Below are 26,686 nucleotides of genomic sequence, written 5' to 3' on the forward strand. Positions count from 1 at the left end.
GATTGGATTTAGATCTGGTTTTTGACTGGGCCATTCTAACACATGGATATATTTTGTTTTAAACCATTGCATTGTTGCCCTGGCTTTATGTTTATGGTCGTTGTCCTGCTGGAAGGTGAACCTCCGCCCCAGTCTCAAGTCTTTTGCAGACTCCAAGAGGTTTTCTTCCAAGATTGCCCTGTATTTGGCTCCATCCATCTTCCCATCAACTCTGACCAGCTTCCCTGTCCCTGCTGAAGAGAAGCCCCCCCAGAGCATGATGCTGCCACCACCATATTTGACAGCGGGGATGGTGTGTTCAGAGTGATGTGCAGTGTTAGTTTTCCGCCACACATAGCGTTTTGCATTTTGGTCTCATCTGACCAGAGCACCTTCTTCCACATGTTTGCTGTGTCCCCCACATGGCTTGTGGCAAACTGCAAACGGGACTTCTTATGGTTTTCTGTTAACAATGGCTTTCTTCTTGCCACTCTTCCATAAATGCCAACTTTGTGCAGTGCACGACTAATAGTTGTCCTATGGACAGATTCCCCCACCTGAGCTGTAGATCTCTGCAGCTCCCCCAGAGTCACCATGGGCCTCTTGGCTGCATTTCTGATCAGCGCTCTCCTTGTTCGGCCTGTGAGTTTAGGTGGACAGCCTTGTCTTGGTAGGTTTACAGTTGTGCCATACTCCTTCCATTTCTGAATGATCGCTTGAACAGTGCTCCGTGGGATGTTCAAGGCTTTGGAAATCTTTTTGTAGCCTAAGCCTGCTTCAAATTTCTCAATAACTTTATCCCTGACCTGTCTGGTGTGTTCTTTGGACTTCATGGTGTTGTTGCTCCCAATATTCTCTTAGACAAGCTCTGAGGCCGTCACAGAGCAGCTGTATTTGTACTGACATTAGATTACACACAGGTGCACTCGATTTAGTCATTAGCACTCATCAGGCAATGTCTATGGGCAACTGACTGCACTCAGACCAAAGGGGGCTGAATAATTACGCACACCCCACTTTGCAGTTATTTATTTGTAAAAAATGTTTGGAATCATGTATGATTTTCGTTCCACTTCTCACGTGTACACCACTTTGTATTGGTCTTTCACGTGGAATTCCAATAAAATTGATTCATGTTTGTGGCTGTTATGTGACAAAATGTGGAAAAGTTCAAGGGGGCCGAATACTTTTGCAAGCCACTGTAAATCACAACTTGATGAGAAGTTTGTTAGCCCAGGTTTATCTGTAATTTACTATATATATATATATATATATATGTGTATATATATATATATATATATATATACACATATAGTAAACTTGGAACTTGGAACGGAAATGTACTTTATAATATGAAGCGGTCATGGTAATACGCTTGAGAAAGGGATATGGTATTCCCGAAAAGTCGCGTTCTGACTGCCATCTTGATGGGGAAGTATTCACGCTAATGCTGATTGTGCATGTATCTACGTGGAGTGCGGCTCGGTTGGATTACACATATATATATATATATCCAAAAAAGACCAGCAACGCCGAGATATATTCCAAAAACTATCAATTGTGTATTAAAAATGCATGAACAGCCAACGTTACCTTTCTCAAAGAAGGTATTTATTCGCTTAATCACTGAATGGTTTCTTTGGAATAGGTCATGCCATATAAAGAGAAAAGCAGGTATGGTCTTTCTCCCCCCAAAGAAAATATATTCTCTTTTTTCGCTAGGTTAGGACTGACGCAAGGACACTGCCTTGACGGGGCGCGTCAGCTTATGCATACTTTGTACAAACCGTGTAACTAAACGTGTCTCTTTTTACTAAAATGCAGACATTTTTCCTTCAGAGTGTGCAAAATTGTTTTTTAATTTTCTCTTGAAACTTTATAATGGAGTGCTGGGGTAATGTGTATAGTGTATATATATATATATATGTACAGTAAATGTGAACATCCTGTTTTTGTTGATGGATAGGGACTTCCAGAACACAGGCAGTTGCCTACATAATATAAATAGAAGGCTGGCATGAATAGGCGCCACAATCATACACCTCTTACTGTTTTAATTGCTGCAAGCTACACAACATTTTTTTGGATTTTTCCTCCAGCTGTCACTGAACTTCTGTAGCAAACAAGGCTTTCTGTGCCAAACGATCCCAGATTACAGCATCAGCTCAGAGGAAGGATATTAGTGAAAGCTTTAGTGGCACACTCAGTAAGGAAGGGCTGGATTTATCATCAGGGCTGCAGTCAAGGTCAGGCTTGGAACCTTCAATGTGAAACTGTTACCATACCCTGACTCACCTCTATTTAGACATTAAAGATCTATCTAGAATGTTCAGGATCTGGGTTTTCTGTATGAAGGGTCTTTTTATAAATTGAATCTGTACCAATACCCAACTATTGGTATATGTCATCCACAGTCTCATCTTATCAGGGTGCTTGGGTTACTGTTTGGGTGTTTAGTCTCTGGCTGGTCACCATGACACAAACAAGGCCGTTTATGTTGCCAGTGCTGAGTAAGTAGGCTCTATAGTTAGGTGCAGATTAATCCCTCCTACTGAGTGTGGAACCTACAATAAATGTATATATTTCTGTGGGTATATTATCTTTATGCTGTAAGTGCTTGTGGCAGGGCTGTAGTTATTAGGCTGTTAGGGTAAGTCTGATTAGGGGTTATGCTTCACAGTTCTTCTTTCCTTATCTGTTGGGGAGCGTTGTATTTTATTCATGCTTCTTTCTTTAGAGATGACTAAATTGCTTGCGTTAAAGAAAGCGGAAGTAAAGGCAGAATGTTTTCTCGAGCTGTGAAACCCATTGCCTAATGATTGTGCTTCCTCTCTGTGCTGCAAAACTAGACAGGAATTCATTTCTGGATTCATGCCAGCTAAGCACTTTTAAGAAATAAATTTGGACCTTTTGCCACTACAGAAAAATATTCCTGTTTACCTTTTACAAAGACGTTACTGGATGATGTAACAAATTACCTGAAAGTAGTGACTACATATGCTAACATCCCTCTGGAAGAGTCTAAGATTTTATGTAACAGGTTCTAATTCTGTATCTGTAAATGCTGTTTAGCGGCAAGGACTAAGGAAACATATATTCAAGAATTATTCCTCAAGCTGGGTGATTGCTTCAATAAAAGTGCTCTGTAGGTTAAAGGGCATATATGTTACAAAAATAAATAAATAAAAAAGATCAACGTTTCAGGGGCACTCCCTTGATTTTTTTGTGGTACATTGGCATAATAAATGGGGTAAGCTCCCCAGCTCAAATTTTGCTTGAGTGCAGCCTCTATTTCTGCTTTATTCTATTAAGGTTTAGAGAGGTCATTGCTGAAGTTCAATTCCCTATTATGGGCAACCGAAGAGAAAAAGCTAAAGAAGATAACATTTATTTCTACTATTGAAGGGGTGGTTCACTTTTAAGTTAACTTTTAGTATGTTATAGAATGCCCTATTCCTAGCAACTTTCCAACTAGTTTTCATTATTTATTATTTTTTACATTTTTGAATTACTTGCCTTTCTCTTCTGCCTATTTCCAGCTTTCAATAAAAATATAAAATATAAAGGACCTATTGGTATTATTAAAAGGAACTTTCAACTGATGTGCCCGAAACTTTGAAAGTAAGAGTGCAGAGTGGCTTTTTTAAGACCATGCGTCTTTCAAATTATTTATTATATACTATTTATCTAATTAAGTTGGAGCACAGTTTTCTGTGTGATTTCTATGTTCATAATAATTTTATCTGTTTTCCTATTTTGAGAATAGTAGCTCAGTGAGTATTCTTTATAATAAGCCTTTGTAGTTGTAGTTTTCTGTGTATGTTTTGGTGCAGATGTCTCCCATCCATGCATTTAATGGAAGACTTTCTGTAGTATTCTTTCTTGGGGATTCAGGATAGAGAACCAGCAGCCACAGGTACCTACTGAAATGACACATTTGTTTCTTTGGCACTACTCCACAATGTTTCATGTAAATGTATGGGCAGCAGATGAAAATTTTACACATCATAAATTGTTATGCCTTTTTTATAGCTGCATATGTATAACATAACACTCTGAGCTGGTAGGGGTGCCAAACCCACAAGATAAACACGTATATTGCCAGACATATGGCCTGTATATTGCCTGGAAGGTTCTGTGTTCTTCATTTCATAAATTTAAACATAAAAACACTATCTGATTATACCAATTCTAGTATAAAATCCTTTTTTTTTTTTTTTTTTACAGCCCTTTTATTCCACTTTGAAATAGAAAACTGTTTTGTTTATACACACAAGCCAGTTTAAATAAATAAAAATGTATTTATTTGCTTACGCAAACTCCTTCAGTCACCTGGATTCCCATTTTTCTGGGACTTGTGACACCCTACTTGGCTCTGGATGAAGGCAAATACAAAAAGGACAAGCTCACCAGGAGCAATACTTGTTAACTGGCTGAATGATTTAGGGCCTGGTAGCTGAACAGGTCTATAGGGGTGTTGGCAGCTTAGCTCCAGCACTACTGACTATAGCAGTGATCCCCAACCAGTGGCTCAGGGGCAACATGTTGCTCCCCAACCCCTTGGATGTTGCTCCCAGTGGCCTCAAAGCAGTTGCTCGTTTTTCAATTTCTGGTTAGGAGGCAAGCTTTGGTTTCATAAAAGCCCAGTGTAATTGCCCAACAAAGCCTTCTGTAGGCTGTCAGTCAACACAGGGGCTATCAAATAGCCAATTATAGCTCTAATTGACAGCTTCAGAATGTTTTTCCATGCTTGTGTTGCTCTCCATAAATTTTTCCATTTGAATGTGGCTCACGGGTATAAAAGGTTGGGGATCCCTGGACTATAGGGTCAGTGAATCCAGGACAGTCAGCAGCTAGCTTTCTCCAAGAGGAAGAGGAGTTTTATGTCATAGAGCTATTCCAAGTCTTAGGATCTCTTCTGAGCTCTCTCATTCTGTAAAATGAATGGGAAAAGCAGAATAAACTACAATGAAAAGATAAAGGTAAGGTGAGAGAGAAATCACATATAATCATTAAGATGGAAAAGAGACAGCCAAAGAGGGGGAAGAAAGCAAGGAGAGCAAAGGAAAAATCAGGATAGAGTAAGACAATTTGGAGTTCTAAATACTTCATATTACGCATCTTCCCTTTTAAAAGTGAGGAGAGCATATATATATATATATATAACTAGGGCACCTCACCTTGACTGCTCGCTGTAACTCAATCAGAGCCTCTTCGTATCGCTGCTCATATTGCTTCAGATTCTCACTCTTCACCAGTTGCTTTTGCATTTCTGGGGCGCCCGCATCCCTCAACATACTGAAATAGGGGTTTTCCTGCCCAAGAAAGACAACCATGAATGCACAGATAATTCAGATAGGCTAAATGTATATATGTTTAAATAAATATATATTAGATGAATGTCATATACATGGCTCCTAACATAGGCATTTAAATGAGGCGGCATAAAAAAAAGCGTAGATGATTTCATTTTTTCGGTTTTGAGAAAATTGTAGTAATTCTTTAGGTTCTTTGGTTAGCTAGGAAACCTACTGGGAGATTTTCATCCACGTCACTAAAATGATAATTACATTTTGTAATGGTTCAACAAGTCTTGTGTAAGTACACCAATTAGTACTGAACCAATAACTAGTGTGTCAAGCTGACAGAATAATTTCACTTACAGATTCACAAAAGTACAAGGGGTTTAAAGCACTTGCTTACAGTATATGAAGGAAAGTTGCATATATTGGGCAAAGTAAAGGGTATGACAAGTCTCAAAAATAAAGGAAATATGCGTTTAGGTTTCCCCGAACACTTTTGCAATTCAATTAGGATCCAGAATGGCTGCAAAGGGCAATTTGTTATGCAGGAGACTGTTTTTAGCAGTGCCCCATCAAGGCAGTGTCCTTGTGTTGGTCCTAACCTAGTAAATAAGACTAGGTTAGGATTGATACAAGGGCACTGCCTTGATGGGGCACGTTAGCTTATGCATACTTTGTACAAACCATTTAAATAAATGTGTCTCTTTTACCAAATGTAGACATTTTACTTTCTTAAAGTATAAGTAAACCTTTTTTTTTTCTATTAATAAAATTACTCTAAACAGACATCACACAGTAATACCACCCCTCCCCTCACTGACCCAAAGTGTATGCATTGTGACAAAAAGAAAAAAATAAAATTCAAAAATACAGTCTATGTATAGTGAAAAAGATAAATAAAAGAAAAAAACGTATATACTGGACTGCAACTCTCACAAATGCTGCCCGGTGGTGCAACATCTGCTATAAGAGTGGATGTAATGAAGGGGTATCGGAATGCAAAGAAAATAATAGACCTCGTAGCAAGAGATATAAAGGGCCAAAAAGTCCTGCGTTCTGCTCAGTAGCCGTCTCAGGCAACGCACAAGTTGCACGCATTAGGGACATGTTGCACTCATTAGATGCTAGCATGTTTAGGTATTAGAATACAATAAGGACCAATATGGCAAATCATAAGGGTAAGTATCTGCCAAACTGCACTGTATTCAGCAAGGTAAAATACGGTAATGGAGAACAATATGAGTTTGTATGGCCAAGTTCAAAAAAGGTATCATTTAAAAAGGTATACACACACACAGGTATGGGACCTGTTATCCAGAATGCTCAAGACCTGGGTTTTTTCATACCTTAAGTCTACTGAAAAATAATTTAGATATTAAACCTAATAGGACTGTTTTGCCTCCAATAAGGATTAATTATACCATTGGGATTAAGTATGAGGTAATGTTTTATTATTACAGAGAAAAAAGGAAATCTGTTTTAAAAATTTGAATAGTTTGCTTATAATGCAATATATCTGGTAGTGGTGCTTGAAAATTTGTGAATTCGTTAAAATGTTCTATATTTTTATATAAATGTGATCTAAAACATTATCTTATTTTCAAACAAGTCCTAAAAGTAGATGAAGAAAACCTAGTTAAACAAACAAAACAAAAATTATTATATTTGGTCATGTATTTATTGAAAAAAAAAAAATATGCAATTCAATAAATATCTAAATACCTGCCTAGCAATAGCCTTTAAAATGTATTGAGAATTTCACAACTTAAAGTGGACCTGTCACCCAGACATAAAAAGCTATATAATAAAAGCCCTTTTCAAATTAAACATGAAACCCAAAATCATTTTTTTATTACCACATCCATACCCATTATAAAGGCATTTAAAAATCCCAGCTGTCAGTCATATATTGCCTGCCCCGCCTCTATGCCTTAGGCATAGAGGTGTGGCAGACAGCTACTTTCACTTTCAATTCAGAACTTTTTAGATGTTGCTGCACTGCTCACATTCCCCCTCCCTCCTCACCATGTAATTTTGTAACCAGTGCATGGACATGGGCATCAGGTCCCCCCATACTGGCACAGAAACAAGATATTGGCAGAATGCAATGCCTGCTTTGATAACAGTGTCCACAAAATGGCCCCTGCCTGCTTGCTGCAATTGTGAATTCCAAGGCTGAAGAAACTAAGATTAAAATAATTTATATAGTGTAAATAAAGTTTATTTTGCTTGAAAACCACAATAGAAAACAATTTGGAATTATTTCTTAAGGTGACAGGTCCGCTTTAAGATTTAACAGGAACAGGTTACTATACCCTCAAATACCTATTCTGTCAGAATTTTGTGTCTATCTGTGTACAGTGTAGGACAAAAAGCAGCTGGCCAAGACCCAATGACATCATTTCATGACCATGTTCTGCTTACCCATGCTCCTACTGGCTGCTTGTAAGGGGCCATACATGGTCAGATTTAAGCTACCGATTCGGGTCCTTCAGAACGATTCCATTCGGCAGCTTATCTGTTCATGTATAAGGGCCCCTCTACCTTTATCTGGCCTAAAATTGGCTATATGTCGATCAAGCAGGTTCAATATATTATTGTCGATTAGAAGAGAGCATCGGATCATTGATGTCCTTGCTCCGATGGCTTCTCTTCCTTTAGTTTTAAGGCCCTAGAGCCAAATGATTGTATTAGAACAGTATTGCCCACCTTAGGTGGACATACAGTTGGAAAGATCGGCTTGTTTGGTGACCAAAAGCGTATCTTATTGTAGATGGCCACCTTTAGAGACAAGGCAAAGCTAAAAGTACTAGCTGAGCCAGTAACACCTTTCAAGCAAAGACTTGCTTTTTTGTAGCAGTGAGAAAGCGGACAAGATTTCCTTTCCACAGCAGGAAGTGAGAATCACTGAGGGGAAAAAAAAAAACATTGTACAATTGCAAGAAACTTCATTCTTGCACATTTTTGTGTAATTTAAGTGTTTACCTGAAGTGTTTAACACCACCAATGGGAATGAACTTTTAGGCATCTTGTCATAGCAACAAAACATGATCAACTTAACACTCATCTGTTATTTCTCCTTACAAAACTAGGGTCACAGCAATTGGAAAAATATATCGACTTAATATTTATATTAGACAAATACAAAGAGAAATAATAAAGGTATGGGTGACAATATCATGAACAGAAGTGAAAATTCACACTTCTCTTCACAAAAAAAGACCATGTATAGTTTCTCTTGGCGTTTCAAGTAAGCACATCATTAAAAACAGAAGAGAAAGTTAGATAGCTTTGTGACAAATGATAACTAGCGTTCAGTAGTAATCACAGTGTATCTGCTTAGCACATACCTGCACTTTCAGCAGCATTGTGAATGCTAGGCCAGCTTTCCCTGCACGAGCTGTTCGACCCACCCTAATAGAAGGAGAGAAAGCACATTTCACTGTTTTTTGCACAAATTACAAGTCCAGCTATCTTAGCTTTTATTACTACATAAGGTACACTTAAGACTTTACTTGTGCAAAGGGAAGGGAAAATTTGTTATCATCCACAGCAATTACATAGTTCAGAGAAAAGGTGCACTCTGGTCAAGGTTCTGCAAGATGTACCAAGGAGGTACATGAATGGGTGATAAAGCCTGCAAGTGTGCCTAGATCAATTATACCTGTAAACCTAATTTTTTTGGCAACTAATTAAATTAATGGAGGTAGCACAGCAAAAACCCAAATGGTTGGTGCTCACTGCAGGGATATCACCCTTCATTCATATGTAAAAAAGTTAATTATGTCATATTAAGACATACCCTTAAATTCATATGCCTCCCCTGTGGATAGCACAGCAATCCCCAGCATATAATTACACAACTTAGGGACCATATAATGACTATTTCCAACTACAGGTATAGGACCTGTTATCCAGAATGCTCGGGACCAAGGGTATTCTGGATAAGGGGTCTTTCCGTAATTTGGATCTCCATACCTTAAGTCTACTAAAGAATCAATAAAACATTAATTAAACCCTATGGGATTGTTTTGCATCCAATAAGGATTATTTATATCTTAGTTGGGATCAATTACAAGGTTCTGTTTTATTATTACACAGAAAAAGGAAATCCGTTTTAAAATTTTGAATTATTTGATTAAAATGGAGTCTATGGGACACAGGCATTCCGTAATTCGGAGCTTTCTGGATAACGGGTTTCCGGATAAGGGATCCCATACCCGTACTAACAAACTCCCAGAACAAACCCCTGCCAGTTGGACAGCACTGTAAGCTTTTCTCTCTGCAGCACTTATATTGTTACCTATGAACATATGTCCGAATGAACTGTGGCGCATCATAGTTTATCACACATTTGACTCCCTTGATATCAATTCCTCTAGCTGTTGCATCGGTGCTGATCAACCTTGTAGGGGAGGTAAAAAAATGTTCAGGACACAATGTAAACTAAAAGTCAAAGATTACATTATTTAAACACCTTTGTTATAAACACAGTGAATCATATAGTATTAATCATAATGTGACAACAATGATCTGTTTTCTATTATACTTGGGTACATACCCAATGACACATACAACTAAAAAAAAAGTATATTTTTACAAAAATGGTTTATTTAGATGAAGCAGGCCTTAACATAAATAGAAAATTTTAATTTTCTGCGCTATGGGCCACCCCCTGGAATCATACAATTCACAGTGCACACAGACAAACCAAGGGCACCCATACATGTTAGGTCACATCAGCCAATTAATGGACAAAGCTCTGTCTTTGTCAGTTTGAGCTGCATTATTTCCTGTCAGGTGATCTCTGACACACAAAATGGTGTTTCAAGGGAAAAGTTGTAAAAGGGAAAATTTACTTATAATTATATATTTCATTTAGGAAAGATTCTTTAGTGGCCACTTACTATGATATAAACTGTTGATTAAGTATTTATTCTGGTGGTATAGTATTTAATCAGAGACTCCTAGGGGCACATTTACAAAAGCACGAACGCTCGAGCGTTCATGCAAACGTTCCGAGCATATTTTCGTCGATTTGTTCGGGTGTCCGCACGACTTTTTCGTACGGCGCACGACTTTTTCGTACGGCGCACGACTTTTTCGTACGGCGCACGACTTTTTCGTACGGCGCACGACTTTTTCGTACGGCGCACGACTTTTTCGGACGGCGCACGACTTTTTCGGACGGCGCACGACTTTTTCGGACGTTTGCACGAAAAAATCGGAAAGGTTTTACCGCTGTTTACAATTGTTCGGTACGAAAATTTCGTGACTTTCGGATCACTAATACGATTTTTTCGTAAGCATTTTCGGGATATTTGCGATCTTCCGAAATTTTCGTTTCCAATACGATTTTTTCCCATTCGTGATTCGGATTCGTGGATTAGTAAACGTGCCCCCTAGTGTTCCTTGAATCAGAGAAATTTCTGGTGACCCCTCTGGGCCAAAGGCAGTGAATGAGGGGGGTCAAAACCTGACCTGGTTAAGCTAAGGGGCTATTGGACGAATATTATTTAATTTTATCTTGACAGAACAAGACGTATGTCATCTATTATCAGGAGGGAGGGGGGATAGCCTAGAGGGGATCTGCCTGAAGCTAAAGACCCTAGTTAGAATGCCTGTAACAATCCCCTTCTGTCTTTTCTGCCTGTCTTTTCATTTTTCTTTTGACTTATATGCAAATTAAAGCCACAGTAAATTGTTTCAGTTTTGTGATGCAGACCACTGATGTGCAACACACAGGCCTTTGGATAATGATGTTAGCATAACATAAAAAATATATACACCCCACATTCCAATTCATTTACTCACAGCTGAACTTTCCCCTGCTCAAATTCCTTCAGGGTCTTCTTCCTCTCCCCTGGACTAAGGCGAGAGGAAAATTCTGCCACACTGATTCCTCCAAAGCTGCGGACCAGCAGATATAGGCTGTGGAATAAAATGGCTGGGCAATTAAGTCCCATTAATATATTCTATCCTATATCCTAAGTATATATTGTATTGTGACATAAATATATAATATACTATGGCACTACAACAGCATTGTTATAGGGTCAGGAACAGCTGACTCAAGCAATTTTTATAACACGGTTTGTTACTTTAAAACTGCATTTATTTATGTGCACAAAATTCTAAACTACCTGAACTTTTTTTTCTATAAGAAAATATGGATTCATAGGAGGTCAGAGATGACTTACCGGTGGGAGGCATCCCTTGAGTTTGTGAAACAAAGGACACGGGAGAAACGAAGAGACAAGAGGAAGTGCAGAAGGATAAGAGGCTTTGAATTGAGGTTGCAGGGAATATAATAATGCTGAAAAAAGAAGACACCAAAGTAAACATTATTACACAAATAACATTAAATATCAGCATAACAACAGAAAGGGCAATTGCTATGGAGACTCTTCTACAAATATCCCAAGATTCAAAGGAACTGCCCACTGGTAAATGTGGCCAACACTGACAGGCAGCTCTCTTTCTCTATATGCTATGATTCTGAATTCATTAGCAAGCATTGCACCTGGAGTTTGTAACAAAGCCCTTGTATCCACTGTATTATTTTCAATGTGTGAAGCAACAAAAGGTCCCTGGGACACTATTTTGTCACTGTTGGCTTGATCATTGCTTACTCTTCCATCTAAAGCAGCATTTGCTGGGATTTAAATATGAAAGTAGCAAAAAGCAAGATTGCACCTCAGAATCTGCAACTGAGGCAGGACGATAGATTATTCTGCTGCTTGTACCTGCACTTGTGTTTTCAGCATGAGCTCGCTGAATAGGGCAAGTCCTAAACTTACTTTTTTGCCTATTGATTTAAATAAGATATACTAGGTATGCACCGAATGCACTATTTTTGGGTTTGGCTGAACCCCGAATCCTTTGTAAGAGATTTGGCCAAATACTGAACCAAATCCTAATTTGTATAAGCAAATTAAGCTACTGAAGGGTTGTATTGGTGCATCCCTAAGATATACCTATGGTTTCTGTTGTTATTTCTGGCACTTAAGAATATGAAGCCAGTTTCAGGAAGTAACAGCACTTCTTGATTCTGAAGTAGGAACTAATAAAACTAATTACCAGTCCACTGAGAAATGAGTTTTTCCTAGCACCATACAAATCATATAGCTGCTATAATTCCACACTGGAGAACAGCTGAAAAAATTGTGAAATAATTAAAAACACTCAAAAAATACAAATTGTTTTACACTACCTTTTGCAAGTAGTCTACATGATACTAGAAGATAATGAAAATGTTAACCCCTTTCAAGACGCAGGGTGTTATGTAAAAAAACAGCAAAGTTTGCTATGGTCCCATCAACAATAACAACCAATCTGTAGGTAGCTTTTACTAGTTTCTTGGAACTAGGGCTGAATTACCATTACATAATAAAAAAAGAGCACTGTCCATTCACCGACCTAAATACTTAACCAACAGATAATTTAAATCATAAGTTACCTATTAAAGACTCTTATATTGGCATATAAATTATCTGTTGGTTAAATATCTATTCTGAAGGTAGCTTTCCTTTGATAAAATTAATGATTTACGTCCACTTTTGCTTTGTGTATGCATGAACTTTGATATATATTTGTTAAACAAGTTGCCATGTATATTATTTACTACTGCATGGCGACAGTGATTTGTAGCAGGACCCTTGGTAGCTTACCGTAAGTCCCTCTGGAAGGGAAAAATTCCCTGATGTACTTGATTCCATTTGTGTTTCAGAGGAATCATCTGACGTTCCCTTTTGCTTGGAGGTGAAGAGCCTGGGTTGATACAGGCCCAGCTGTTTTAGTTTCTCCGGGTTCTGGGTTAGAGTGGCTGAGAAGAGCAGTTTCTGTAGAGGAGTCTGGGGAAGGCAGGAGCTGCAGGCAATTTTGTGAGATGCAACTTTAAAAAACACAAACTTAAAGGAGAACCAAACCCTACCGAATTCTCAGCCTCCCCTCCACTCCTATTCTGTTCAGAAGTTTCCTTGCGTGCTAAGTTGCTATAAACCTACAGAGTTGCATGCGGAGTTTAAAGGTGCCATCTTATTCTGTATGTGGATTCTGCAAGATCTCCAGGATCATACGACAGGGGAAAGATGGTCCCTTTGAACTCCGCTGCTCAACTCTGCAAATTTATGGCAGGTCAGGACACAGGGAGACTTCTGGAAAGAATAGATGCTGCGGGGAGGGAGCTTGGAAGGGGGGAGGGGCTAGGGTTTATTTCTCTTTAAAAATACTAATGCAATATGATAAGAGGCCAAAGACACTGATCGATATCAGAAAATCAAAGTGTAATTAGTGAGACTAATATTACAAGAATGACCAGAAATGGCAGGGTAACTGAACAGCTAAACAAGTTATGGAATATAACAGGCCAGTATATGGACAGCCAAAACCACTTATGGAACATAATATATAGAACGGAAGATAGACAGAATATATATCAAGCCTGTAATGATGTAGGGCAAAGACGGACATGCTGGGTACCTGGCTGCTGTGAGTATTCCAGGCTCTTTCCTGGTAAAAAGCATATTGGGGGAATCAGCCACCACTTGAAACACTGCTTTGGTAACATGACTGAGCCAATCCTGATTCATGCTGTCAATCATTCGATCTGCTTCATCTATAACCTAACAAATAAAATAGTTTTGAACATACACAGCAGATAAAATAGATTATTATCTGTAAGAAGTCTGGATAGACTTCAGGCTAGACAGAGAGGCTGAGAGATGTCAGCCACAGGGAGCTTACCAAGAACCGAAGGTGTCTCAGGTTAAAGCCTTCTGTTTGCTGAATATGATCTACAAGCCTTCCTGGGGTGCACACAAGAATATCTGCCAGGCTGCAAAAGCCAAATGCTCTGTGTTCCAGAAATGGGTCCAACACAGACAAAGGAAAAAAAATTATTTGGACTGGAAGTGTGACAAAAAACAAGGTAATAGAAAGTAGCTGATGCTTGCATATTAGCAAAGGTACAAGAACTATCAAAAGAAATGACACAAAAAAGGAAAACAGAAGTACAGTGTTCATATGGGGCAGAAACACAAGGAAAAAGGATGTAGAATCATATAAAATATTAGCACAGATTAGAAGGGCAGAAGGCAACATTAAAATGCATTATACATGAGAATGTACTGGTTTTCATTATTTTTACTATGATAGTATTATTCAGTCATGCCTCTAGTACATGACTTCTGGGGCAACTTATGATGTTTATGTTCAAATTACACTAAACACACTTCAATGCAAACAAAGACATCTGCGTGAAAGTTTTCATTTTTAGTGTTACTGTTCTTGGTTTTATGTGTGATTTAACTTTTTTGAACAACTCAAATTAAGTCACAATGGGAAAAAAAATAAATTCTCTTAAATTCCTAGAAAGGTAATCAGATTCTGCCCTGGAGTAATAAAAAGAAACGGACATGCATAATTAAAGGATCTAACTTACGTTTTGTGTATAAGAGATTCCTGCTCTTTAAGGAAAGATTTCTGCCCTGTTACCATTACCACTTTCAGTCCCATACCATCCACGTAAGTGTTAAATACCTTACAGACCTTGTGAAAAAAAAAAAAAAGTTAGATAATGGAAGAAGAAGAAAGCAAAATCGGTAAAATGATGCCATTATTGCATTACTGTGAAGTGTTTTTTTTACCTGCTGGGCCAGCTCTTTGGTAGGCAACACAACAAGTGCTCTCACTTCACACACTACTCGCTGTAGCAGAGCCTGAAAACAAAAGCAGTTGGTCAAAGCAAAGTTTGAATTAAGTATGCCGTAAAAGGCAGTCTCTCCAAGGATACAGACCTGAACTATAGGGATAACAAATGCCAAGGTCTTTCCACTTCCTGTAGGTGCAGATACACAAACATCACTGGGACGGTATCCACCCTTACCCAATAAGAAACCATGGCAGGTGCTGTCCAGAATGGCGGGGATAACTTCAGCCTGAACTAAGAGACAAGCAGGGGTTAATTCATAAAGACAAAAAAGGAGAAATGAGATAGTGAAAAATGTGTGATGAAAGATTAAGACACTAATATTTACCTGGAAAAAGATATTTCACCTTATTGGCTTCTAGCTTTTTCAGCACTTTAGGGTGCAAACAATGGATATCATGAATGGGAACTAAGTTCTGTTTAATATTCTTCTGTACTAGACTTGGCTGAGCCAGCCATTGCGGCAGAACTGGCAAAACCTGAAAGGAATTCGAAAATATTAGAAAGGTGCTTGACAGATGTGTGCACAAACTGGACATTGGAGCTGACAGTAATCAATTTATTCAAATACACCTGTAATTGATAACCATAATCATTGCATTTACATGCTTAAATAAGTAAAGTGAATATTCCAGTTACTAAAGTAACACTGAAACTTCTACACCAGTAAGTAAGCTTATTTTAAAAAGTGGTAGCAGAAGAATAACACACATAAAATGCACAAAATAAGTAATATGTGTTTCCTGTTTGTGATCATGCTTTTTACATTCTTCATCATATTTCCTCTATTCGGAAAAATTTAAAGAGCCGTAGGGTGAAAATGATCTTTCTTTGGTTCTCTACTGCAGCACATTTTGTCTGGTTTCTGGCTATTAAGGGAGGGGTTATTTACAGTTAAGAAATAAATATTTAGCTTTATTGTGGCAGTCATCTATTTTATTCAAAATTAGTTGTTTCCAAAAACATCTGAAGCCATGGATTTCAGATATTATAAAATGTTCAGGTGCTAAAAATGTGTGCCATTTTCAAAATATGCATTATGTAAATATGTAAAGATACGGCCACAGTTATAGAAAATTCTGCCTAAGGGTCTTGAGTATACATACACAAACAAAAATACAAATGAGTGGTTAAAGGGATATTGTCATGATTTTTATGGTATACTTTTTATTTCTAACTTACACTGTTTACATTGCAAATAATTCACTCTACCATTTAAACCTTATTCTTATTCTATAAGAATATAGGACCTAAACCTTCTATGTAGACCTTTGTGTAATGGACATTCACTCAATTACATGTGTGATATGTATAAGATTACAATGGAGGAAAGGTTGCTTGTCACATGGTCGAGACAACCAATATATCAACCATAGTATTTTTATAATTATTCTCATATGTAGTTTACTCTGCAACTGACCTGTGTTTTGTTTTAGGTTCTTTATGTTTTTAAACAATAAATTACCTAATAATAATAATAATAAATAACCTATAAAAACAAATTATTCTTGAATCTGCATATGTATTTTTTTATTTTTAGCCAGTGCTACCCCCATTAGAACTGCTTTTAGGTAACCTATTTTTTCTCCCCCTCCCACTGTCAGCGTGTACATACGAACACGCTCATACCCACCAACAGTGAGGAAGTTTCTTCTGCAGTTATGCAGGTCAGGCTTTGGGTCATATGCAGTGGAAACATAAAAACTACAGCCCAGCTTCTGCTGCCACTTTTATTGTTGCTTGCTGTGGTAACAATGTGGTGGCAGCAAAATTCTTCAGTATCACTTTATTGTAAATATTAGCAGTGATTGCTTTGTTACATGCAGTACCATGTGTGACAAAAAAAATATCATGCAGTTAAAAACTGTGGGCACGCCAAACAGCTGTTTTAAAACAGCTGATATTTCCCTACCTTCTCTACAGACTTGGGTTCAAACCCCCCAAGGAGAATGGAACTAGGGTCTGATGAGGTTACTTTTGCCCCACCAGGTTCCTCTGCCATGCTGCCTTCATTATTTTTAGATATGTGCTCTATGACTTCATTGCATTCCTCCGCTATAAGCTTCTTCTTCTTCTTGGTCTGTTTTTTTTCTTTAATACATGTAGCTTCCTGTTGCCCACTGTCCTGTTCATTCTCATCACTAGGACTCTTCAATTCACCTTCTTCTTCCTCCTCTTGTTTTTTCTTTCTTTTTTTAGTTTTCCTTAGGGTTTCATTTATGCTGGGTTTTGTGTTTGTTTCTTCGACATGGTCATCTTTTGGAGAAGCCTTCGCTTTTGGGTGCTGTCTCTGTTGCTGCCTATCCTTAGCCTGTTCATGCAATTTCTGTAACAGGGCTTTGGAACGATCTTCAGATGTAGTCACCTCATCTCCAAGGTATCTGGATTTCAAAGACACAGGTTTAAAAGGTTTAAAAATACCTCAGTACATCAGTCCATGAAGATCAACCTTCCCAAAACACTAGAGGAAAGGATACAAACTGCATCATGAGGTCTCTAGCAATGTATGCATTTTGGGTGCAAATGAAATCCCACCTGCTACCAATAATTTAGTAGCCTCAGCTGGTGGGGTCACTCATGCCAATAACATGGTATGGATGGCTCCGGCATGCAGTAATCTCAGCCAAACAGCCTATCACAAGTCAATGCTGCAACTCCATTAATAATCATTTATAGGCACACCGACCATTAAATAAGCGGCTGCAATTTGGCAATAAGTCTAATAGTTCAAAAACTTTTGTTAAGGATGCCTATTTTAAACGTTTTAATTAGACAAAGACAACGCTGTTTGGAAGTTAAGTTGTGGACAAAACAGTTCCACATTTACAACAGCCCCACAGATAGTCCATTGCGATGGCAGGGTTTACATATAAGCCAGACGGGACGCTTGCTTCTAATCTTTACAAGGTTTTAAGTGGTTTTAACTCTGTTGATAAAATTGCCATTCCTACCTGTTGATAACAAACAGGGACATTCTAGCATGAGTACTTCCACCGTCAATATGCAACTGGTCTATCGCAATTCGCAGAAGCTACAGCATGGGCCGTCGCAGCTAAACTACGTCATGAAGGGAGTACGGAAACGGACATGCGCCAAGGCGTGATTGGGTGGGCTGTGTTGTGACAGACATGGAGCGTCTGTGCTTCTGTGCGTAATAAACCAGCACCTCTAAACCGTGCAGGGGTGAATATACAACTTTACTGCAGGTATCGATTTCCCGACATGCAACACAAGGCTCAGTAAAAGTCGGCTTCCATTGTGGATAGGTAGACGACTGAAAGATACGTTCTACTGCCAAACATCGGTTTGACGTTCGTCCTTTCGTGTCAGGATTGTTAATGTTACAGACACTCTGTAGCATTGTGAGCTCTGTAAATTGTGCTCTTAGGGCCCTCTTTACTACTATCCCTTGGATTTTTTATGCATAGCCCCTGTTAATGTACAGCACTGCGGAATAGGTTGCGATATTATGTGGCGACGTGAACCTGTCCAAAACCCCAAACATTTTGTAATAAAAATTACACTGTAGATATGGAATAATGTACTTACTGTCAGGGCCGCTGCTGGCCAAATGGGTGCCCTAAGCAGAAATTTACTTTGGTGCCCCCTCCCCCAAATATTACCGAGGTAAAAATAAAATAATAAAAAAAAAACACCTACTATAGGGGCCAAAATAGAACTTTATTCAAATAAAAGTAAATACATAAATAAATTGTTGCCATAAACAGTACCCCCCATAGACAGTAGCCCCCACACACAGTGCCCCCAATTGCCCCAATAGAAAGTACCCCCAATTGCCCCCATAAACAGTACCCTCCATAGACAGTAGCCCCCACACAAAGTGCCCCCAATTGCCTCATACACAGTACCCACCATAGACAGTAGCCCCCACACAAAGTTCCCCCAATTGCCTCATACACAGTACCCCCCATAGACAGTAGACCCCACACACAGTGCCCCCATAGAAAGTACCCCCAATTGCCCCCATAAACAGTGCCCCCATAGACAGTAGCCCGCACACACAGTGCCCCCAATTGCCCCCATAGACAGTAGCCCCCACACACAGTGCCCACACACAGTGCCCCCATACAAAGTACCCCCAATTGCCCCCATAAACAGTGCCCCCAAAAATAAGTACCCCCAATTGCCTGCCTCATCATACACAGTACCCCCCATAGACAGTAGCCAGCCCCCACACACAGAGCCCCCAATTGCCCCCACAGAAAGTACCCCCAACAGACCAGTGATGTCGGCGGCTCCTTCTCTCTTATGCCGCGGCAACAGGCACTACTATAAGGTTGCGCCTCGTCGCTGACGTGTGACGTCATACGCATGGGCGCAACCTTATAAAAGGGCCTGTTGCCGCGGCATAAGAGAGAAGGAGCTGCTGGCAAAGACTTGCTTGGTATGTTTTTGCGCAGAGTGCGCACTCTGCGTAGGGAGCGGCGGTGCTGGGTGCCCCCTGGGAGTTGATGCCCTACGCAGAGTGCTTACTCTGCGTATAGGGAGCGGCGGTACTGCTTACTGTTGTAAATTATAAGGATTTTATAGTTTACTGATGTAAGTTCACCAAAGCTTCATGACCATGTCAAGGTACAAAGCTGAAAAAGACTTCTAATAGCCTCATATCTTACAATAGGGGGTACATTTTTGTATAATACACAAGTTGTAGTGTCTGGGCATGCAAGTGATGTGCGCGCCTCATTCTTTATGCCCAAGTGCATTGATGAAGGGTGCTGTAGGAATTCTGGGGCTACCGCTTGGCAGAAGGTGGTGGTAGCTCCAGGGTTCCACTGCTTCAATAGTCGCAGCAGCACCTTAATCAGAACGGCAGCCAGAAATGACTGAGTGGCGCTGAGCACAACTATACAAAATACAAAGAGCACATTTTCACGGCAAGTACCATTAAAAGTGGTTTTATGTACAACTGACTGCAGGAAAAAACGCAAGTTGCCCTCTGTCCTTTCAAATGTAAATGAGCCCTTGTGCAAAAAGCGCCTCTTTTTCCACTGATAGTTTGGCAGGACATAAATACATTGTTAGAATGTTCTTTTTTTAAAAATGAGACCAGGCAGTTTTCCCATTCTTAGTTCTAGAAAATGCAAATGATGCTTGTGGTGATCTGGGAGACAATTAACTGCAGTTAATCCATGCAGTCAGACATCATTCTTCACCTGTCTTAATTAAACAGAGGTTACATAGAGATTTACACCAATAACACTCAGGTCTAGATTGGGTTCTGAGGCTACATTATGCAGTGCTAAGTTAAACATTCCTCTAGGTTCATAAAACTGCATAATATATTTCAGTAATTCTTTATCCTTAAACAGTGTCAATACTGCTATAGTTTTGCACATAGCTGTTTGATACTGACATTCAAGGGCAGATTAGCCACTAGGCTAAAGCCTAGGGTCCCAGTGCAGTCAGTAGGGAGAACAATAAGGATTAGACAAAGTGGCTGGCTTGCTGCTTTATGTCCATGCAGGTTGAACAAGTGGCGCCTATGGCTGCGCACGCCCTGGCCCCTGACGTCCAATTGTGTTTGGCTGCATCAGTGGGGTCTCTGGCACATGGTGAACGTCAGGGTGCAGTGACATTGCATCACATTTTCGTTTGGCATGCGCCAAATGCAATGCGACATCAGGGGCCACTTGTTTAATTTAACCTGCCCGGAGTTTTGTTCAACCTGCATGGATGTAAAGCACAGCGCCAAGCCAGCCACTTTGTCGAATCCTTGTTGTTCTCCCAGACAGTAGGCTACTGGTAAACGCCTGCACAAATTTCAAACTTCCTTACCACAGTCATAAGTTGTTTCCACAAAGCAAGGAACTCTCTCTTTGCAAGTTACATAGCTACAACCAACTGGTTTGAATTTGCCTAGGGCACTGAAATTAGACTTCCCCTTGGCTAAAATTCACAGAGCCAACAGCCTTGTGCTTGGCGCTCTACTAATGTTATTACACAAGAAATAAGCTTGCGCTACATTATGTTAAAGTGATGATACAGAAGTTGTCTTCTTCTTCTTCTACACGGTCTGAGTAGTCTAGAAGGGGGCCCTTTAGAAAGTGTAGCCTAGGAGCCTCACATCTCATTATCCGCCACTGCTGACACTACTTTGCTTAAAATCTGTCATGTTTAGGGAGCTGATGAAATCACCTACTGTCTGCCCACTGTTGTGAATGCAAGAAATGATGGCACCCAAGCTTAGCTTATCCTTAGTGCTGGTGGGGCCTGTGGGTGGCACCATTATTTATAATGTAATCTGAAGCACTCTGGCATTTAATTATATCTTATAGCACCACCAACTAGGTGCTGGAGTTGTAGTCAACAACTGAAGTCTGCAGGTTCCTGATATAGTGACATCTTCTTGCTTAATTAAATAAAATATTTTAAAATCTATCTTTAAAAGGTTTCCATAGGTGTTAAGCTGGCCATACAGCTGAAGAACCACTCGTTTGAAGAGGCTGCCAAATTAGCGGAACTTTGTCCAATATGGCCACCTATGTGATGGGTCATATCAGGCTGATTCAATCATAGTTCCACAACCTCACTGCCCTCACCATGAAAAACCACTTACGCTGCTTCAAATGAAAGTTCTGTTCCCCTAATCTAAAGGGGTGGCCTTTGGTGGCCTGATTGTTTTTATGGGGAAAAAAAAAGAACACCCCCTATCTGCCTATAATCCCCTCTAATGTACTTGTACAGAGTATGGACCTAGAGCCAACTATCATAATGGGCACTAATGCAGGCTGTACTGCCAATGCAGTCCTCATGAGGGCAGGTAGGTAAGTAGTGTTCAAACCCAGGGCAAATGCCGGTGACCCCCAATAAACTGACTTATTGGCACATTAATCGAACTGTTGAATTGCTGCCAGTTTAAATTGAAGTTTATATTTTTACTGTAGTGTACTATACTATATCAATATATTATAGTATTATGAGTTATACTGCAGTCTACCAATCACAAATAAATGCAGAATGGTGGTTCTGGTTAGTTCTCCAAACATTACTTCCAGTTTTGGCATTAACACCACTATATTAAATATACATAAATGGAGGGCACTCACTTAGCATGCAGAAAAACAACAATATAGATATTTGGTGCAAAAAAACCCAAAACCAGTACCCCCATATAGGGAACCTGAGGATTCCCCTTGAGAAAGGCTCTTTGCTGAAGCATTGGGGTAATTCTCATCTTTGGCTAAATTGTGTGTCTCCTTTTGCGGTATGTATTATCTTATTAATCTATGTATTTTTTGTAACTTTGCAATTAAAATTGACTGCTGTTAAAAAAATTTGTTGTATACAGGTATCGGACCCCTTATCCGGAAACCCGTTATCCAGAAAGCTCCGAATTACGGAATGCCCGTCTCCCATAGACTCCATTTTAATCAAATAATTCAAAATTTTAAAACTGATTTCCTTTTTCTATGTAGAAATAAAACAGAACCTTTTAATTGATCCCAACTGAGATATAATTAATCCTTATTGGATGCAAAACAATCCTATTTGGTTTAATTAATGTTTTATTGATTTTTTAGTAGACTTAAGGTACCGAGATCCAAATTACGGAAAGACCCCTTATCCGGAATACCCTTGGTCCCGAGCATTCTGGATAATGGGTCCCATACCTGTACTATATAAAAGACTATATTTTTTAATACTACCACGGTGCTTGTATTTCTTGTGTGCAAACCCTTATTCTATTTAAAATTAACACCACTATATCTCAGAATAAACAAATTGAAGTAAAAAGCAATGATAAAAAGTAATAAAGCACACACATACACATTAAGATATAATTATTATACTCTGTTTATTCCAAAGGGAATGTTTAACACCAGTCATGAGCTGTTTTTCAGTAAGTGGGATGATTTACACAGAAGGAGAGTTCATTTGCACTGCATGGTACACTGGAATAATGTGCTTATATTTAGGCAAAGGTAGATCCATTCCAGCCAACGTTTGCAGGATTAAGGTCGTGAAAGTTTATATAGACTCTGAAAAGGAAAAATGACAATAATAAATTATCATTGTTTTAAACCTTATAGGGCAATGACACACGGAGGCATTTATCAAAACGTGATTTTAGAGCTTAATACATATATACTGGTGAGTCTAACTTTCACCCATTGATGAATACGTTTCTAAAAATCCCATAAGAATGAACAGAACTTGGGTGAGTTTGATAAATCTGCCTCTTGGTGTTCTGTCTCCTGCATTTTGTCAAGTGACAACATTTTTTTTAAGAAATCTGGACTGGAGAACAGACAGGGGCAGACAAATACTAGTTTTAATAGCAATTACATTTACAAAGAACTTTAAAACCACTAATAAATTTGAAAAGAATGTATATTAGATAGCTGCTTATTATTTTTTAATTATGTTAAATTTAATTTTTGGGTTCGCATGCCCTTTAACTCCAGTTTTAGATGCTTTTTTTTTTTTTTACTACCCTGTACCAAAATGAGTTTTCGTTACATCAAAAAGAATTTGATGGCAACACGAGCAAAGTGTTGTTACAATTGCCATAAAACTGCCAGAAACTTCTGCCAGTGAGCTTGGTTAAATGCTTACTCTAATTGCACTGCCACTCGTTACATGCATTAAATGCAAAACAAACAGCAAATGGCACACAAACGGTTAAACATATCTACTGGACCTATTAACAGCTTGTGTTTTCTAGATATTCTCTGAGCAGAACAGAGAATGTGTGCTCACTTGGGCAACTCAATGCTCTTGCCCATATTTGGCCAGTTTTTTTCCCCAAGTGCTATTACTACTGGTAGTATTTTTCATGTATTTTGGATGCAGGTTTCACTGCACCTAATTGCATGACTTAACTAATTTCATTTTTTCTGCCTGGTTGTGCCTAGGAGCATTCCAAATATACAAAAATAAAAAAATTTGCTCTAATAGACTAGTTGCAAAAATAAAAATATCTGATTGGTTGCAGAGCTACTTGCTTTAGGCATAAGGGAGTTTCTCAATAGAGAATTCATACTGATCCTGTTGTTTGCAGCTAGGGTATACAGTATATGGTATATCTGCCGCTACAGAAGCGTTTGGGGATACATTCCAATTACCTGAATATGATTTACCAGTACCAGCACTGTCACATGCTTGCCAATTTATTGAATGGTGTGCAGCAGAGGCATTTTCTAGCATTTCTCAGAAAGTGGAGAAAAGGTGTGCATGGAAAACAAACAAGGAATAATAGACCTGAATAAGAGGCAACATGGCTAGTGGTCAGTGTGCTTACCTGTTAGCAGGAATGTTCATCTGTTTTGTCAGATAATCACAGAGCAGCTTACTGTAGCTTTTGTTCTGTGGCCCCCCTATCTTTCCAATGCTGCTGAGGCTGCACACAGCACAAGGATCAGTCGAATCACCAAAGCTCATCATCTGATCAGGCATAATATGAATTGCAATGTACTGCAGAGGAGACAATAGGTTAGCTATGATGATAGCATTCTGGTAAAAAGCACCATTGCAAGCACTTCATCATTATATCCCCAAAGCCATGGATCTTGTTCTCTGCTTTAGGATGAACAACTTGCAGAGGAGAAACATGAGGGTCACAGGGTCCTGTGGGATAGCAGGTGTATTAAAGGGGACACACAGCTATTTATGCATGCAGTGATAACAAAAAAAAAAAAAAAAAACATTACAACTGCTTTCAATCTGGGCTAAAATGAATCAATGCCTTTAAAAATATCTTTATTGGAGCATCCTAAGTTCCCTATCTTACAAACGAATGATGGGTGTGTCATAATGGTCCTTCCCCAGCAGCACAATAGGATAGGGGAAGCCAATAACAGCTCTGCCTTTACATATATAAAGTTAAACCACAGTCCCCTGTGGGGTCTGCTTAGCTGCTGATTGGTTAGCATCCAACAGTGCAAAGTGCTTGAAGTCACAGGATCTCCTGTGCAGTGTGGGACAGCAGCTAACAGCGGGTTGGTGCTAGTTAGGGTTTTGGGTTAAAGGGGACATGTCACTAACACATAAGCTGTATAATAACATTCCTCTACAAATAAAACCCAAATACCTGTTATTAATGTCCTTAAAAATCCAAGCTGTCAATCATATAATGCCAGCCCCCCTCCCCCCCCTCATGCCTCAGGCACAACAATTACTATTAACATTGTCTTTGCATGAGCTTTATAAATTTACCTTAAACCTATTTGCCCAATGCTGTTACATTCCCTATCAGATCCCCCATGTTCCTGTATAAGGGGGCTGCCATATTTGTGCAGCAGTAGCACATTAGCATTAGAAGCTATAACTGACAGGCTGAGAAGGGGCAGTCAGGTTGGCAAAACAGTCAGGTTTAGGAAGTTTATGTAACAATTACTTACAAAAGCAAACCTGTCGGTGAAAAATGATCAACTTGACCTATAGGGAACTTTTTACATACATTAATATTTTGAAAAGTAGTAGTGGTAAGACCAATTAAAACGTTGCTTAGAATTGGCTATTCTATAACATACTAACATTTTACTTAAAAGTGAATCACCTCTTTAATAACAGTGTCCACAAAATGGCACCAGCCTGCTTACTGTGAATTCCAAGACTAAAGGAAACAATATCTGAATTATTTATGTAGTGTAAGTAAAGTTTTTTCTCTGAACTAACATGATATTAAAGAATTTTACATTATTTCTTAAGGTGACAGCTTAGTTCAAAAGCACATTTTATAGGTTCATTCCTTGTGCATATAACCAGTACATGTTCTTGGTGCCCCCTTTAATTAATGGTGGTTTGGCCCGACTCATGGGGAGGAGGAAGCGCCACCTGTACCCTGTAAACCTAAACAGTGCACTGACTACTTTTTATTATAAAATACACTGATATTCTATCTGCTTGGACCACAAATCACAGTATCCTCCATGAATGTGCACATTGTAGTTCAGCTAAAGCTTGAGGCCCGATCATTGGACATCATCTCCCCCCGTGTTTTAGCGGTGGAATGACTCGCCGCACCCACTCCCTCCCCATGCACCTCAGCTGGTTTGCCCGTAGCCTTGGCCAGCAGTTTGGTGAGATCGGACAGCAGGGTATCGGGCATGGAGTCCCGGCAGACGTTAGTGCAGACGGTGAACGTAGGCATGATGAAGCAGCTAACTGAAGGAAGACGCAAAGATGGAGAACGGATCGAACACTGACAAGGGACGGAACACGTGGGGTACCAGTCCCGCCCTTTTCCAGGTCAACCAATCGGCGTGCTTCTAACGGCACCTTAAAGCAGTGAGGTAGACGCTTGGTTTGTCACTCACATTTCCTGCATTTGTTCTGGTGAGGTGTTGGTACAAGTGTTTAGTTATGCCGCCTGCATAGTCGGGCATTGCGCCTCTCTGCAGCTTGGTACGCACGCACAGGATCTTACGGGACTAACGAGCCCTTTCTGGCAGCGCTGTCATTCAATTCCATAGTTACGTGTAGACAGGCTGCTATAACTGGGGGGGGGTGAGATTTTTGGATCGTAGTAGGGGCCCCCTCACCTCGGATAGATTGGGGACTTAAGAAGGGAGGGCGGGAGATGTGGTGCCGGCGTTTTCCCCTACACATCCCTCCCTGTGCTTGTTGGGCACTGATGTTAAGCCCCGGTAAAGCTGCATGGGAATTGGATGGGCTGGAGGGGAAGTTTAAACTTCATCCCTCCAATCCTTGCAACTCACATTTTATTCTTTTT

At 39.5% G+C, this 26,686-nt stretch overlaps 2 protein-coding genes across 3 annotated transcripts; both read right to left on the bottom strand.

Annotated features, from left to right (window-relative positions):
• Positions 1-4,257: 4,257 nt before the first annotated feature.
• Positions 4,258-18,115, bottom strand: ddx51 (DEAD-box helicase 51). 2 transcript variants are annotated; one of them, XM_004910584.4, is made up of 15 exons: positions 17,943-18,115; positions 16,904-17,372; positions 15,320-15,470; positions 15,080-15,225; positions 14,930-15,001; positions 14,725-14,831; positions 14,028-14,136; positions 13,764-13,906; positions 12,953-13,151; positions 11,483-11,598; positions 11,097-11,192; positions 9,586-9,687; positions 8,633-8,696; positions 5,160-5,294; positions 4,258-4,912 (listed from the first exon to the last, which is right to left on the bottom strand). In XM_004910584.4, the coding sequence occupies exons 1-15, from the start codon at positions 17,963-17,965 to the stop codon at positions 4,886-4,888; spliced, it is 1,959 nt and encodes a 652-aa protein (XP_004910641.2). In that variant the 5' UTR covers positions 17,966-18,115; the 3' UTR covers positions 4,258-4,885. The 2 variants fall into 2 exon arrangements, with proteins under 2 accessions (XP_004910641.2, XP_002931939.2); XM_002931893.5 differs by having other exon boundaries at positions 11,097-11,213; positions 17,943-18,113.
• A 4,673-nt stretch (positions 18,116-22,788) lies between these two features.
• mif (macrophage migration inhibitory factor) lies at positions 22,789-26,116 on the bottom strand. The gene is given in 3 exon segments (NM_001113675.1): positions 22,789-22,991; positions 24,254-24,426; positions 25,997-26,116. Coding segments are annotated over 3 exon segments (348 nt in total). The 5' UTR covers positions 26,105-26,116; the 3' UTR covers positions 22,789-22,924.
• Between the last annotated feature and the right edge of the window lie 570 nt (positions 26,117-26,686).

This window comes from Xenopus tropicalis, chromosome 1, assembly GCF_000004195.4.
Source record: "Xenopus tropicalis strain Nigerian chromosome 1, UCB_Xtro_10.0, whole genome shotgun sequence".
Lineage (NCBI taxonomy): Eukaryota > Metazoa > Chordata > Amphibia > Anura > Pipidae > Xenopus > Xenopus tropicalis.

Excerpts from the sequence above, each read along its gene's own strand:
- ddx51 (XM_002931893.5), bottom strand. The coding sequence starts at position 17,965 with ATGTCCCTGTTTGTTATCAACAG. Across the intron at positions 13,152-13,763 it reads GGAATACTCACAGCAGCCAG|CTCCTGCCTTCCCCAGACTC; the intron begins GTACCCAGCATG and ends AATTGCCTGCAG. Across the intron at positions 11,214-11,482 it reads TCAAGGGATGCCTCCCACCG|CCTATATCTGCTGGTCCGCA; the intron begins GTAAGTCATCTC and ends TTTATTCCACAG.